At 46.7% G+C, this 14,720-nt stretch overlaps 1 protein-coding gene across 1 annotated transcript; it reads right to left on the reverse strand.

Moving 5' to 3' along the window:
- Positions 1–1,322: 1,322 nt before the first annotated feature.
- LOC133891214 (proline-rich receptor-like protein kinase PERK4) lies at positions 1,323–3,939 on the reverse strand. The gene is made up of 8 exons (XM_062331929.1): positions 3,481–3,939; positions 2,907–3,398; positions 2,745–2,831; positions 2,590–2,660; positions 2,424–2,500; positions 2,027–2,171; positions 1,722–1,883; positions 1,323–1,607 (listed from the first exon to the last, which is right to left on the reverse strand). The coding sequence occupies exons 1-8, from the start codon at positions 3,911–3,913 to the stop codon at positions 1,323–1,325; spliced, it is 1,752 nt and encodes a 583-aa protein (XP_062187913.1). The 5' UTR covers positions 3,914–3,939.
- Positions 3,940–14,720: the final 10,781 nt, after the last annotated feature.

The raw sequence follows: 14,720 nt of genomic DNA on the forward strand, positions 1-14,720 counted from the left end.
CCAAACTGGACAAACTGGCTTTAGAGAAAACTAGTACATGATCCTGATGATGCGATGAATTAGTCAGCGAAAATAGGATTCGGAGGGATCAGGAACACCAAGGAAGACAGTTGCTGAGAAATCGCCAGGATTTCGATCAGCTCTGGGAGGATGGAAAAGAAGATTCGAAAGGTAAGCCTCCAGCCTCCTGTAGGATCAGTTTAGTCCCAAGATCATTATGGCTCGTAGGGTTTAAATCCTACGAACATTAGCTACCACCTGAATTTAGCTACCACCTGAATTGATAGGGTAAGATCTGCTCTTCCACTCATATGTAAGAAATTAGCTACAAGATTGAACACTACTTGATGAACTGAAAATCTGTAAATCAGCAAAATAATATCTTTTCCTGCTTATATAAATGAGTCACATTTAAAGGGGACAGAACCTAACCTTGTTGCTGACCGTGGATGGGGAAAATTTCTCAAGTAATTTTTTTTTGGTCAAATACGTATTACTAGTTTGCTACGGCTTACAATCTGGTGCAGCACTTGTAGTAGCTTCATTATGGAGTATCACTGGACTACGGTAGAGGAGATTTGATGAGAAGCGTTATTCACATATACTCCATCTAGTCATAAAGTGACGAATTCAATATAGATATGGTCCCGAAGTCACTAGTCTGACCACTGATTGCAACTACAATATTGATTGATCCAAGTAAATTGTGATATTATATATGAAAGTATTTTCAAGATGAATCTATAGAATACACAATATTTTTTATGCCAGTTTTTAATTTTTTTAATTGCTCAGTATTCAAAATAGCAATAGATAAGACGGGTGTTATATACAGAAGGACGTTTGAATTGGGTGTCATATGTTGTGAGACACGTGGATTAAGGGACAGGGCTAACAGGGTGACGACCCGAGGCCCACAAAAGTGAGGGGCTCATACTTCCACTCCAGTGATATTCTCTAAACATTTTATCTTTTATCAGTTTAGTATGTTACTATAAGCTTATTAATTTACTACTATCATCACAAATGAATAGTCACTTTGTGATGTACTTATAAATTCCTAGTGGCAACAAATTGTTTAATAGACCCGACATTAGCTTTGCAATCGAATAATATGAGAATTATACTGAACCTCCCTCTGATTGTTAATGGCTTCCGGTACTAGGGGTACTAGGTTTCAAAAGGTGGTAGCTGCCTAGCCGGTGCTCTGCCCGGTTACCCTGGGATCCACCTTGGAGTCTCTAATTTTGTTTCACCTTATAGCATCTGATATGTCAGGACCGACCCTGAGATTGAATGTTATAAACTAGAATTTCTTCTGGTCACCGGCGACCTCCATGACGACGGCGCCGGTCATCCTGCTCGCCAGAGTCGGCGCTGCTAGCAGGCGACGGGTGGCCAAACTCTGGGATGGAGCCGGGATACTCGGCGCTGTACTCCGGGCTGGGCAGCGCAGCCCTCCGGATCCGCTCCATCTGCGCTGTGTACGACCCGGACCCATACTCCGGCCCCGACCCGGAGCTCGAGCTGAACATAGAGCTGTGCCCCGGCCGTACACCGTCGTTGAGCTCCTCCAGCGGCATGTCTCCCTGCAGCGCCTTCACGATCTGCGCCGTGCACGCGAATTAGTTTCCCTGTGCTCGCCGCTGTACAAGCTTTTGCATGTACGTACGAACGGTCGAGATGGAGCGTGAGAGCGACGAGGTGAGTGTGCAATGCACCTGGCTCATCTTGGGGCGCCGGCGGGCGGCGTGGCGGACGCAGGCGGCAGCACTGGCGACGACGCGCGCCGCCTCCGTCTGGTCATAGTCGCCGCCCAGCCTTGGGTCGACGAGGTCGTCGTAGTTGCCGTTGGCCAGGGCGCGCGACAGAGCCATCCTCGCCTGCACGCAGCACGAGCAGTCTCCACAGTTCGATTCATTCCGGCGGCCATATTTTTGCAGAGTGCAAGTGTGCCCGCATCCTCGATGACACAACAGTCAACAGATGTGCAAAGTACAGAGCAGGTCGGTTCAGATTTACTTACCCAGTCGACGAGGCCGTCCTCACCGTAGGAGGAGCGGTCGCCGGGGCGGCGGCCGGTGAGCAGCTCGAGCAGCATGACGCCGTAGGAGAAGACGTCCGACTTCTCCGTCAGCTTCCCGCTGGACGCGTACTCTGGGGCCAGGTACCTGAATGCCAGAATTCAGCAGTTTTCAGAGCCCAAATCACAAACAGAAAGTTTTATTTGGCAGAGCTCTAACTTTAAAAATTTCAAGAGAAATTGGTAAAGTTGGAGTTGTGAATACACCGATAGTGTTTGAGTGAATCATTTTATTTTTATTTTTATTTTAGTTTAAAAATAAATGTTTATATCACTTCATATTAGCATATAAACGCAAGATATGATGTGGAGTTGGAACGGGACATCTGGCCGTGCATACCCGAATGTGCCCATGACACGGGTTGACACGTGCGTGTGGTTCACGTTCGTCAGCTTGGCCAGCCCAAAATCCGCAACCTGAACGACGCAGCAGCTCATGAGCGCAGACTGAACAGCAGAGAAACTGAGCTCCGACGATTTCCAAATGCTCTGAGCAATCGCTTTACCATTGCCTCGAAGTTGTTGTCCAGGAGAATGTTGGCCGACTTGATGTCACGGTGGATGATCCGAGGATTGCCTTCACATCACACACGAAAATCTCATATCACAAGCTCTGAATAATCACGCGCGACTCCTGAATTGTCACTGGATTGGTTCTTACAGTCCTCGTGCAGGTAGGCTAGCCCCTTGGCGGCGCCGACCGCGATGCGCAGCCGCGTCGTCCACTCCATCACCGGCACCCCTTTCCCTGCAATGCAAACCCAATGAACCTGTTGCACTGGCTGACACGGTGATCGAGTTCTTGGCGGCGTACGGTACGCACCGTGGAGGTGGTGCTCGAGGGTCTGGTTGGGCACGAACTCGTAGACGAGCAGCCGCCGCGCGCCGGCGATGCAGTAGCCGACGAGGGAGACGAGGTGGCGATGGTGCACGCGGCTGATGGTGTCCACCTCCGCCTGGAACTCGCGCTCGCCCTGCCCGCTCCCGGCCTTGAGCTGCTTCACCGCCACCTCCTTCCCGCCCGGGAGCACGCCGCGGTGCACGTACCCGAACCCGCCCTGCCCCAGCAGGTTCGCCTCCGAGAAGTCGCCCGTCGCCGCCGCCAGCTCCTCGTAGCTGAACGCGGTCGTGTCGATGCCAGCGGGCATCGGCAGGGGCGGCGGCGGCACGGGTGGCGGTAACCCGCCGTGCGGGCCGGTCGAGTTCACGTCCGGCGGAGGCGGCGGGGCGTGCCACTTGATCGACGACGACGGGCCCACCTGGTTCTGCCATTGCGGCCTCGCTCCGCTGGTGTAGTAGTACGCCGAGCTGTTCCCTGCGTGCATGCCATTGGCACTGCCACGGTCAAGAACCAGCACGAGATCGAAGCTCAGCAATGGCGCGTGCGCCATGATCACCTTTGAACCCGGAGGAGTCGGCGTAGAACATCATGCCGCCGTGAGGCTGTTGCGTGGCCTTCCTCCTCTTCTTGCTCCTGGAGCAGCAGGCGCAGGCGGCGGCGAGGACGATGAGGAGCAGCGCCGCGACTGCGGCGGCGACGATCTGCGACGTCAAGGTGAGACCCCCCAATCCGTGCTCGGGAGGAGGAGGCGATTTATGGCTGCCACCGTGCGAGGTCGGCGTCGACAGTCGTCTTGTGGTATGCGACGGCGGCAACAGCGAGGAGACATGGAACATTGGCGCCGGCGATGTGGACGGTGACGGCCGCGGCGGCGGAGGAACGGAACAAGGAATCCGAGACGGAGAGGAGGGCGAGCAATTGGAAGACATGGTACGGATTGAACGACCGGAGGAATTGGAGCTTGCGACATGGGACGTGTGATTTGCCATGTGAATTCTCTTGGTTTGCTGCTGTGAAGAACCTGCTAGAAATAATCAAACGGTCAGAGAAACAGGGGGCAAAACAAATGGAATTTCAGTCGCAAAGTGTGTTAAATTGGACAAGTTCATGGCATAACGAAATTCAGCTCGTGTCAAGAAAAAATGACAGACGCTACAAGTTGCATGCATGTTTCTTGGAATTCAGAAAGAAAAAAAAAATCGAACGAGCAGTCCAATCGAAGAAGAAATCCACCAATTCTGCTTCAGTTTCTGTAAGAAATGATGAAATGATCGCATGGGCAAGAGCAGATCAGGAGGGAAATTGAGGAGAAGCGACTAGCCTTGTTGCCCGGGGGGAGATGGAGCAGCTGGAGGCCAAGACGTTGCCCTGCACTCGATCGCTAGCTCGCCCCTCCCTTACGAGGAGGAAGAAGGCGAGCGCGAGGAGGAGGAGGAGGAGATGGACAACGGCGTGGCCGCCTGGGCCCTCCCCGAGCCCAGCCAAACGGTTCCTCCCGACTCCTCCATGCCAGGGTGGGCTCTTGCTATTTTCGCACGGCTTTGGATGGTGGATCGAGGAGGGCGACTGCCCGCTTCGTTTAAAGAGGTAACGAACCAACGAAGCAGGACAGCATAGGACTCTTATGCTCGCTTCTCTTCGCACGACACGCACCATCTCTTACCATTGCATAAATGTACTTACACAACGGACAACGCCTGTTGAAGATCAGAGGTGTGAAGTTTAAAGACGGACAAAATCATCATGTACGTTTTGTTGTCGGTAGGTACATCACCTATCACTTAAAAGAAAAATCCATCTTAATAAGATATATAAGGAGCAGATATAAAATTTGATGTATAATAAGTAAGATGTATAATTACTCTCACTAACTACTCAAGTTTAGGTTTGGTTCTCTGTTCTGTTGCTCTCTATATATTCTGTTGCTCTGTATTTGCAGTGCCTTGCCGGTGCAAATATGCAACTATTTTTGTGCTCTTGGGTGGGGACGTGGGGGCGTTTTTTGGGAGCGTTCCTATACGATAATTTGCGGATAGGATCTTGGCTTTCTAAAGTATTACATGTATTGTTCTCCTGATGTGATGATTTGTTAGGCCTTAATTTGCAAGTTTTATGTTTTGCTTGCAAGGTTTCTTCTTGGTCATGCAAATCTAACGATGCTGCGAGACGTGACCAATGAAATTCGTCTCACATATGTTTACTTTTGTTTATTTCAAGAGGAAAATCGATTGAAATTTGTAAGTAATATGCAAGTTAATTTGGAAGCAGTTTTTTTTTAATAGAAACAAGAGGCTGTTGTGGATCCGCACAAGTTGCTTATATGAAGTTCACTTCTAGTACAAGTAGAATGAGTACCAGATCATCCACATCCATTCCATCTTAGCCTTCAAACGTAGGAGGATGCAAAATCGCCTAGCATGTTAAACATATTCAATGCTACCGACTTGAACTTATGAAGGCGTCCAAGAAGGGTTTGCAATTATGTGGAGATGATATGGTTAATAAAAATGGCATGCAATATCAATAATATGTAAAAGGTAAAAAAAAACATTTCAATTTTCTTTTGCCCTTAAAGTTAGTTCTTTGCTAGAGTTGAAATGCTTCATATTCCTTTCTTTTCTTGTCTTATGCAAAGCATCGTGACTGACATAAACTTAACTAGAATAGTGCCCATACGTTGCAATGGTATCTAAATGCATATCATAAAAAAAAGAATGGTGTATGCAAATATACCTTAGTTAAAGATAACATACATTATAGTGATATTCTCAATTATTTTACCATAATTATAATTACAAACAAAATTTTAAATTGTTTTGTATCGATTATTATAACATGAATATAAATAACAAAGTGTGCAGCCCGAATTGATGCTCCCATCATTTCTCAATGTGACAAGTATTTTGAGATTGCTCTTAGCAATTACTCATGAGGAGGTGATGTAGACCATAGGAGAAAACTAGATTAGGGAGATAGATCCAACATGTTTCTGACTTACAGCAACAGAACACAAAACACTATTTGGTAAAACAGAGGAGAAACTCAAATATTATTGAGGCAAGCATTTATGAGCATAAATGATAAGGTCCTGACAAAATCAATTATTAAGCTCTCGTATTCAGATTTAGCATTAACATGGCTTTCTCGAAAAGAAAAGAAAATTAAGATGGCTGGAGCATCATGTTAGTATTTGTTTCAGACTTATGGCAAAAAAACATACATTTTTCTTGGTTGTTGGAGACAAACCCACTTCTCCTTTCAAATTCCTTCTTTTATGTTTTGTTGTTTATCTACAGTACGAAACAAATATATTGAGAATTTTTAGCATATATTGAGAATTTTTAGGATAATAAGAACAGAAAGCGCGAAAGTGTAATTGAGTTAGGATGCAATTGAACAGAAAAGATCATCAATTCATTCATACAATAAATCTTAGCCACGGCTTACTTATGTCAACTGGCTATATAGCCACATTTACCTGAGGCTGCTACTACATTTTAGAATGAAGTGGCTATAAGAAAGGCATCACATTACAGAATTGGAAATTCAAGAAATTAACAACTATATATTTTCTTTGTAAGCAACACAACAAATAATGTGCGTGACTACAAAAGTAAAAAGGGCATTTGCAAATACCTTCTTGGTTTTTTATTTTTTTTTAAGGATGCCACTCGAACCACAGTTTTAATGTCATTTTTGTAATTTTTTAATGATAAGCTTACAATAACACCAGAAGTAGTGGTTTCTTTGCAATTGTCCTAAAATAAAATGGTTAAATCTAGCTGCTGGTATACTTGGGTACAACCAGACCACTCTTTTAGCTCTAAGATATTTATGATGGAACGAAAATGGAGGTTAAAGAAAAATATCTCACCAAGCAAACTGGACAAGTTAGGTTGTACTCATACTTCATATTTTCAGAAATAGGCATTATCAGTAGTGGCTGTGGCTGTGCTCCTGCCAGGTCACAGGAAAAATTCTTGAAGAACCCTGCAGGTTCGTCAGCATTTGAATCATCACAGTTGAGATGGAAAGCACCCAGCTCTATTAGCCAAGGTGACTGCAACAGTTCGATATGCATGCATAAGCTAACTATATCATACACCGAAAAAATACTTTATATAAATCTTTTAAGCAGGACGATCTTAATCTAGAAGAAAGAAGAAAAGTGAGAAAAAAGGAAAAGAAAACGTGGCACCCTAGAATATGCAATCAAACTGCATCAATTTTGACCAAAACTGGTTCCTGTGTCAGTAGCAAAGAATGCCAACTTACAAGGAAGGATTAATCAAAGAAGAAGGATTAATCAAAGATTTCATGCTCACTTAATGAAATAACTTCATCTATCTTTGTATTAATCAAATAAGAAGGATTAATTCACGGGTTTACATGCATAAAATTTAACAGATAGAGAACACAGTGTAAGCATTTTGTTTCTCAAGGTCATTACTTGCAAATTCTGTGATTCTCACATGGAAACTAAGGTAAATTTCATCAAAATAAGAGATGAATCACTACCTGTGGATCATTCACATGCTCCTCATGCTCTACATCCACTGCTTGCCTGCAAAAGAAAACCAAAATTGTAAACCAGCAACCATCTAAAATGTGAACTGAGCTGGGACGAAATGATCCATTTGTACTCACAATCGTTGAGACCAGCGAGTGCCATGAGCCGGGCAGCATCCTGCAGCACACGCGCATAAGCCTCATCATCCTCCAACTCGATCTACCTTTGGCTCCACTTCCTCATCCTCTTCGAACTCCTCCTTGTAGTCGCTCCCCTTGGCACCCTCCGCACCCTCTCCCTCGCCTTCACAATCGCTTGCTGGGTGCTCGTGGTGGTGGACGTGGAGGTGGTGCTCCAGCTCCTCCTCGTTGTACTTGTCACCCTCCTCGTTGTACTCGTATCTCCCAGGCTTGAAGCTCTCACAGTCGTTGCCCTCGTCGCCGTCCCTGTTCATCCAAAGCAACATGTACACCCGCTCATGTGCCAATCCAAAGCACAGGTTAATCGCGGGGGTCAAGGAACCCTAGGAACGGCCGAGGGCCACGAGATCTCATTGTCGCTTGCTTGCTTCTACAGGACGCGAGCGAGGTCGGCCTCCTCCTGGCTGAGGGCCATGAACGGCCGCCGCTCCCATGACATCATCATCGTCCCTGGCCTCTACAGCCACCATCACTGTCATCCCTGGCCTTTACCACTTGCCTTTGAGAGATTAGGGACAGGACAAAATGAGAAAAGGGATTATGAGGAAGTGAAGGAGAAGAATAATGCTACGTTTGTGTAAATTGAAGTCCGGCTTTTGCATTAGGGTAGGAGGTGGGAGCAGATGTGTGAGGAAGGTGGGGATCTAGCTGGGTTGGGTACGAGGGAAGTCATGCCGGTTTTTATCCGATTTTATATTAGGTGAGAGGAGAGTTACTGTAGAGATCGGCTTTTTCTCGGTTTTTTATTAGGTGGGTAGCAAGAAGGGAGTGGGGAGGTGGTGATGCACGAATCAAATCCTGCTTTATATAGTAGAGATTGGGTGTATGCCTTAAATGACCCATTAATTTGTATGTATGGCCCACTGTAGCAAAAATGGTTCTATTAGGTTATGATTATGATTTTGATGATTAATGACAACATAGTCATTGGGACTAACATATTTGTCAAATATATGTTTTAATAGGTCTTATGGATGCAATACATAAAGAAGTCACCATAGTCGGGACAATGATTGACTGAATTAGAGAAGTCCCAGAAAAATTACTCTCATCGGATGGTCTAGTGCTCTGTATGTTGAACTTATCAGAGCATCTTTGACAAAGGGGGAGAGAAGACTGAAGACTTCACCGGATAGTCTGATGCTCAGTAAGGTGTAGCACCAAAGCTTTATCTTTAGAAAGAGCAGAACTGAGTAAGCCACCAGATAGTTCAGTGTTGGTGAAGAAGGTGCACAGCAGAGTATTTTGGCTCGGGATAAAAGAAGTTGAACTCATCAGAAGGTCTGGTGATCAGCAAAAGATATACATCAGAGCATTTCTTGTAGATGTGATTCCAAGTGTCTGAGAACGAGGATGAACTGACCGGATGGTCTGGTGTCAAGAGGAAGTGCACCAGAGATTTACACCAGAGCAATTTACACAAAGAGGTTGCAAAGGCTCGGATGGCTAAATCTACTCACTGGATAGTCCGGTGATAGAGATAAAGTATACATCAGAGTGTCTGGTATTCACAGAGGCTTTGAGTGGGGGTTGCAACGGCTACTTTCTAAAGATGTACTCACCGGATGATCCAGTGTTAGTACTACTATTTTCACAGGATCATCCGGTGTTAACAGCTTTTTAAGCCGTTGGGAAAACGACTTGTTGGCGAATTTGAGGCTATAAATACCCTTCCATTCAGTCATTTGATGGTGTGGTATGCTACTAGAGTCCAGAGTAACACAGAGACTCTTGAGAAGATATTCAAACCATCAAAGTGCTTAAAGTGATCATCCAAGGTAATTAAATACAAGATTAGTGAGTGATTAGTGTTTATAGGCATAGAGAGAGTGTTGTTAGGTAATTGTTGCCTAGAGAGTGGATCAAGAAATGATCCTAGCTTGTACCAAGTGGTACGCCAGCGTCTTAAAGTCTTAGTGACTCACCGATAACTTGAGCTAGAGTTGCTTAAGATTGTTGACCCTCCAACTTGGTGTGGAGCGGTGGTAAGACACGTGTACAGGAACACGAAAACCCTTACCTTGGTGGCTCAAGCTCCGAAGTGATCACGGCGGTAATTGAACGGAAGAGAGGCTTATGGTGCGACCTTACCTTGGTGGCTTGGTGACTCAAGAGCCGTGACTGGGTGTCGTCTGAAAACATATCCTTGCTGGAGCTCTAATGTGAACTAGGGGTGGTATCTATGCCATTGATACCACGGGATAAAAATTCTTTATACCGAGTTTACTTTCTCTACCATCTTTACGCTTTCGCATTTACATTCTTGCAATATATCTTTGTGCATTTACTTTCCTAGAGTAGTTTGCTAGGATTGGCTATAGGTTGCAAACCTTTTGAGCGGTAGAATAGACACACTAGATACACCTAGAGCATATTTAGATAGAAATTGATATTGGTTTATCTTGTGAAGTTTTTGGAGCCAATTAAAATTGTTTTTAAATGTCCTAATTCACCTTCTCTTAGAACGTCATCGATCCTTACACCCACAAGCAATTGGGCCTTAGTGGCTTGGGTTGATAGAGTTGCCTATTTGGTCGAGCAATGGCGCACCTCGAATTGGGCTTGTGAGGACACCGCGACAATTAAATGCACTCTCAATGTTATTTCTAAAAGCCTGTATGTCAATGCCGCCAGGAATAAATTGATAATTTGCCACTCAAAAGATTGATCATTTGATTATGATGCCACTCATGTTAATGAAATATGGATCCATCTGAGTCAATGATTGTGAGCTATAGTGAAAAATAAGTGAAAGCTACTTCTTGGCGGTGGCAAAAAATCAATCCGCTGCCAGCTGGATGCATGTGTCCCTTTGCATATGTCGTGGCTACGAACATAAATACATGTAAAAATGCCTATATCTCCTTGAAACATAGACATTGTGTCGGTGTAATAGATAGGGGGAGCCCACACCACCAAATATTAGTCGGTAATAGATATTTTCAAGATCACATGACTCATAATGCGACCAGGGCAGGGCTCATGCGATCAGCCCCCTGGTCATAGAAGGAAACCCTTGCTGGTCACAGAGTAGGTATTCACCTAACCCGTCAGGACGTATTTAATGCTATCCACTCAAGTATTTTACTTCCACAGGTACTCTCTTTCGGTGAGCAAGGTCGTGGGCAGGCATGGTGGAGTAGTGGCATGTCCCGTAGCATTAAAGTGTGACGGTGTTCGGTGATGGGACCATACATGCAGGATGACCATACCAGAGTAGACATGCATATCCGATGTCATGATGGGCTAGGGGTAATTGGCTTTGTTAGGGATATGTCTACCATGACATTTGGCACAATCTGTTTATACATTTTCCTCTTTTCCTTGCTATATAAAGGAAGGATGAGGGCTCAAGATAGGAGAGATAGAGAACACTCTGTAACAAGTTCACTCAAGTCATAAGAAAATACACAAGACATAAGGCTATTATTCCACGAGAGGCCTGAACCTGGATAAATCCTTGTGATCTTGAGTTTGTTCGATACACACCCGCAAGAAACATTGATCAATGTGCCCATCGTCCGGTGTACCTAGATTCATTATCAGGAATCATTCCCTGATAGTTAGCGCACCAGGTACGTGCGCGTTTTTCATGTTTTCTTCAGATTTGGAAACTATGGCTAGGTTACCCATGTTCGAATCTATGATGGATGTAGAGTCCCGGTTCGAAGACCCCAGTCGTCGTGAGGTTTTTGTCATGGGGTACGACCTAGACGAGCCCGATGTGCTCCAAGTATGGGACATTGAGATGGAGTTAGAGGATTCTGAGACCGAACCTGAAGTCCGCATGGCGGATCATGCAACAGGGGGCAATAAAGATGCTCATGTCACGGGAACCGGAGGTGAGCCCCAGGCCGTAGGCCAAGAGGGAAACCAGCCCAGTGCCAGGTATGGAGGTGGTCCTATATTGCCCCAACAACTACAGCGCAACCCAGAGGAGCGCCCGCCTGAGGTTGAGACCTTGGTGGCATTGTCTTCAAAGCCATTGCGCCGCACGTGGAACATGAGCGCTGAGGGCTCCCCCCCCCCTCATGATGCCTCACCACTCAGCGGATAGCGGTTCAACTATGAGGCTATGACCCTCGTGTAGAACCTGCATATTGTGCGAGTACTTCTTAGTCACCTACCGGTGGCGGTACTAGAGAGTTCACCGGTAGCGTCATGGTTGTGGGATCTCACCCTCTTGGTAGAGATCGCCCGGTGCCAGACCGTGGCAGCTGCCACCCCATCCACCACAAGGAGTGATCGAGGTGGTGGTCGCCAGGGTTCGTAGCAGACTCTGTGGCTAGAGGGAACCCATGCTCCCTCAGTAACAGGGAGTACGAGGACACACCCACCATGTCGAGATAGTCCGTTCATAGACCTATGCGACTCGCTTCACCACCGTGACCTCCATGATATAATCCGTGTCCAGAGGGCTACCCTAAAATAGGAAGGCCGCGCTCGGCAAGAGTAGGAAAAGGGCAAGCGGCCGTGCCATACACCTTCCCCTCGTAAGGGGACGTCAGACTCCTCTATCCCCTCGCCATGTTCGCGAGACTGTCGGCTCTCTCCCTGGTCATGTGAAGCTACCCATCGATGAGCGGCTCCCCATTATAGGACGGGGTACAATGCTTTCTCTAGATGGCTATGATAGGTACGCTGGCCTGACAAGTTTCGGTCGGTACTAGCCGAAATATACGATGGCTTGATCAACCCGGAGCAATTCTTGCAGATCTATATCACCATGGTGCAGGTTGTGGGAGGTGGCGGGAAGATCATGGCGAACTATTTTCTGACCGCTATGACCAGTTCACCTCAGTCATGGCTCATGAACCTCCCCCGTAGGTCAGTTCATTCGTAGGAAGACTTATGCGACTAGTGCATCGCTAACTTCTAGGGAAACTACGCCCGGCTAGGGGTCGAAGATGACATATACCAGGTTAGGCAACGAAAGGCCAAGTCGCTGCGAGACTACATCCGGTGTTTCATAGAATGCTGAAGTACCATTCCAAAGATCACGAGTGAATCCATGGTCATAGCATTCTAGAGGAAGGTCAAACCTAGAAGATGGTCGAAAAGTTGGCCACCAAGGAAGTTTGGAGCACCACCAAGCTCTTTGAGCTTGTAGACAAGTGCACGAAGGCCGTCGAGGCCCGAGAGCACAAGATTTGCACAAAGTTGCAGTCAACCTCTGACCAGCTCGCCTCTTCCAAGGGGGTCGCCCGGAAGGAGAAGAAGAAGAACAAACGCAAGGTCGACCCACCCGATGTCATCGCGATCGTGCAGACCAGCCAACCACGCCAATGCTTCGAGAAGAAGGATGAAAAGAAGGTTAGATGCTACTGCATGATACATCATACCGACACACATGACCTGACTGAATGCAAAGTTGTGTGAGGCATCATTGACCAGGAGCTTGGAGGTCGCAAACACAGGCGTGATAACGACAGTGACGATGAGGCAAATCCCTACCAGTCGGCTTTGAATTTCCAGCAAGTCGAGCACATGGTCCACCATATCTTTGGAGGCACCGTGACCTATTCCTCTAATAGGGAGTACAAGTCAGTGGTCAACGAGATATGCGCAACCATGCCAGGTTCGAGTCCACGTCTGAAGTAGTCGGAGGAACCGCTCACCTTTAGCCAGATAGACCACCCTGCCTACGTCAAGCGCCCAAGACGCTACCTCATCGTGGTCGAGCTCACAGTGCACAATATCCTAATGAGGCGCATATTGGTTGATGGAGGCAGGTCACCAACCTCCTCTTCACCGATGCACTAGACGCCTTGCCGATTTCGAGGAGTGCATGGAAACCATCTCCTCCCTTCTTTAGGATCACCCCCGGCTCCTCAACTAAGCTATTAGGGAAGATCGAGCTGTCCGTCACCTTCGTTTTGTCAAACAACATTCGGATCAAGAAGGTCTTGTTTGATGTGGCGGACTTTGGGACCACTTACAATGCGATCCTAGGGCGATCAGCAATGGCCCAGTTCATGGTCATCGCCCACTATGCATACCAGGTGATCAATATCCCTGTTTCCAAAGGAGCCATCACTATTTTGGACAATCCAAAGACGGCCCTGCACTGCAACAAGAGGAGCCTCGATATGGTCAAGTTGACTCTCGGGTCGCAGCTCGAGAACGTAGAGCCCGGTGGTCGTCCAATGAAGGTCCACATCGTCGCCAATCTCAACGATCGCTCAAGGCAGTATGCCTAGATGACGCCGACCCATCTAGGATGGTTCAGATAGGGGCTGCCCTGAACCCTAAATAGGAACTCACGCTCATCGCTTTCTTGCGAGCAAACGTGGATGCCTTTTCTTGGAGTTCATATGATATACGCGAGGTCCTTAGGAACGTGATCAAGCATAAATTGTCAGTGCAACCTAACACATGACTAGTAAAGCAAAAGGCGTGTCGGTTCACACCCACCGAAAGGAAGCACTTTCTGAGGAGATCGACAAGCTCCTGGAACCAGGCTTCATCCAAGAGGTGCAATACCTGGAGTGGTTGGCTAACCCAGTCATGGTCCGAAAGCCTAATGGTAAGTGGAGGATGTGCGTCAACTTCACCGACCTTAACAAGACGTGTCATAAGGATATGTTCCCACATCCCAGGATCAACCAGCTTGTGGACTCGACTGTCGATAGCGATCTACTAAGTTTATTAAATGCCCATTTTGGGTGATCAGTATGAATAGGGTAGATGAGGAGAAAACTACTTTCGTAATGCCCTTAGGGGTCTTTTGCTATGTAAAAATACCTTTTGGTGTGAAAAGCGCTGGTGTCACTTACCAATAATGTATTCAGCTCATCCTTCGAGCATGGCTCAGTAGAAATATCAAAGCATATGTTGATGATGTGGTTGTAAAAAGAAGGACCAAGGATGACCTAGTCACGGACCTTTAGGAAATGTTCAACAATCTTCGGAAGTATCGTATGAAGCTGAACTTGGAGAAGTGCACGTTTGGAGTCCCATCAGAGAAGTTGCTCAGTTTTCTCGTGTCTAGTCGGGGAATAGAAGCAAATCTTAACAAGATCAGAGCCATCGACCAAATGGGATCCCCGATCAGATTAAAGGAGGTCCAAAAACTAATTGGGTGCG

This window comes from Phragmites australis, chromosome 14 (genome assembly GCF_958298935.1).
Source record: "Phragmites australis chromosome 14, lpPhrAust1.1, whole genome shotgun sequence".
NCBI classification, from domain to species: domain Eukaryota; kingdom Viridiplantae; phylum Streptophyta; class Magnoliopsida; order Poales; family Poaceae; genus Phragmites; species Phragmites australis.

What these genes read in the sequence shown, in the direction of transcription:
- LOC133891214 (XM_062331929.1), bottom strand. Translation starts at nt 3,913, where the DNA reads ATGGCAAATCACACGTCCCATGTCGCAAGCTCCAATTCCTCCGGTCGT. An exon ending in ACAACAACTTCGAGGCAATG is followed by an intron (nt 2,501 to 2,589) that starts GTAAAGCGATTG and finishes TGCGTCGTTCAG; the next exon opens with GTTGCGGATTTTGGGCTGGC. An exon ending in AGGACGGCCTCGTCGACTGG is followed by an intron (nt 1,884 to 2,026) that starts GTAAGTAAATCT and finishes TGCTGCGTGCAG; the next exon opens with GCGAGGATGGCTCTGTCGCG.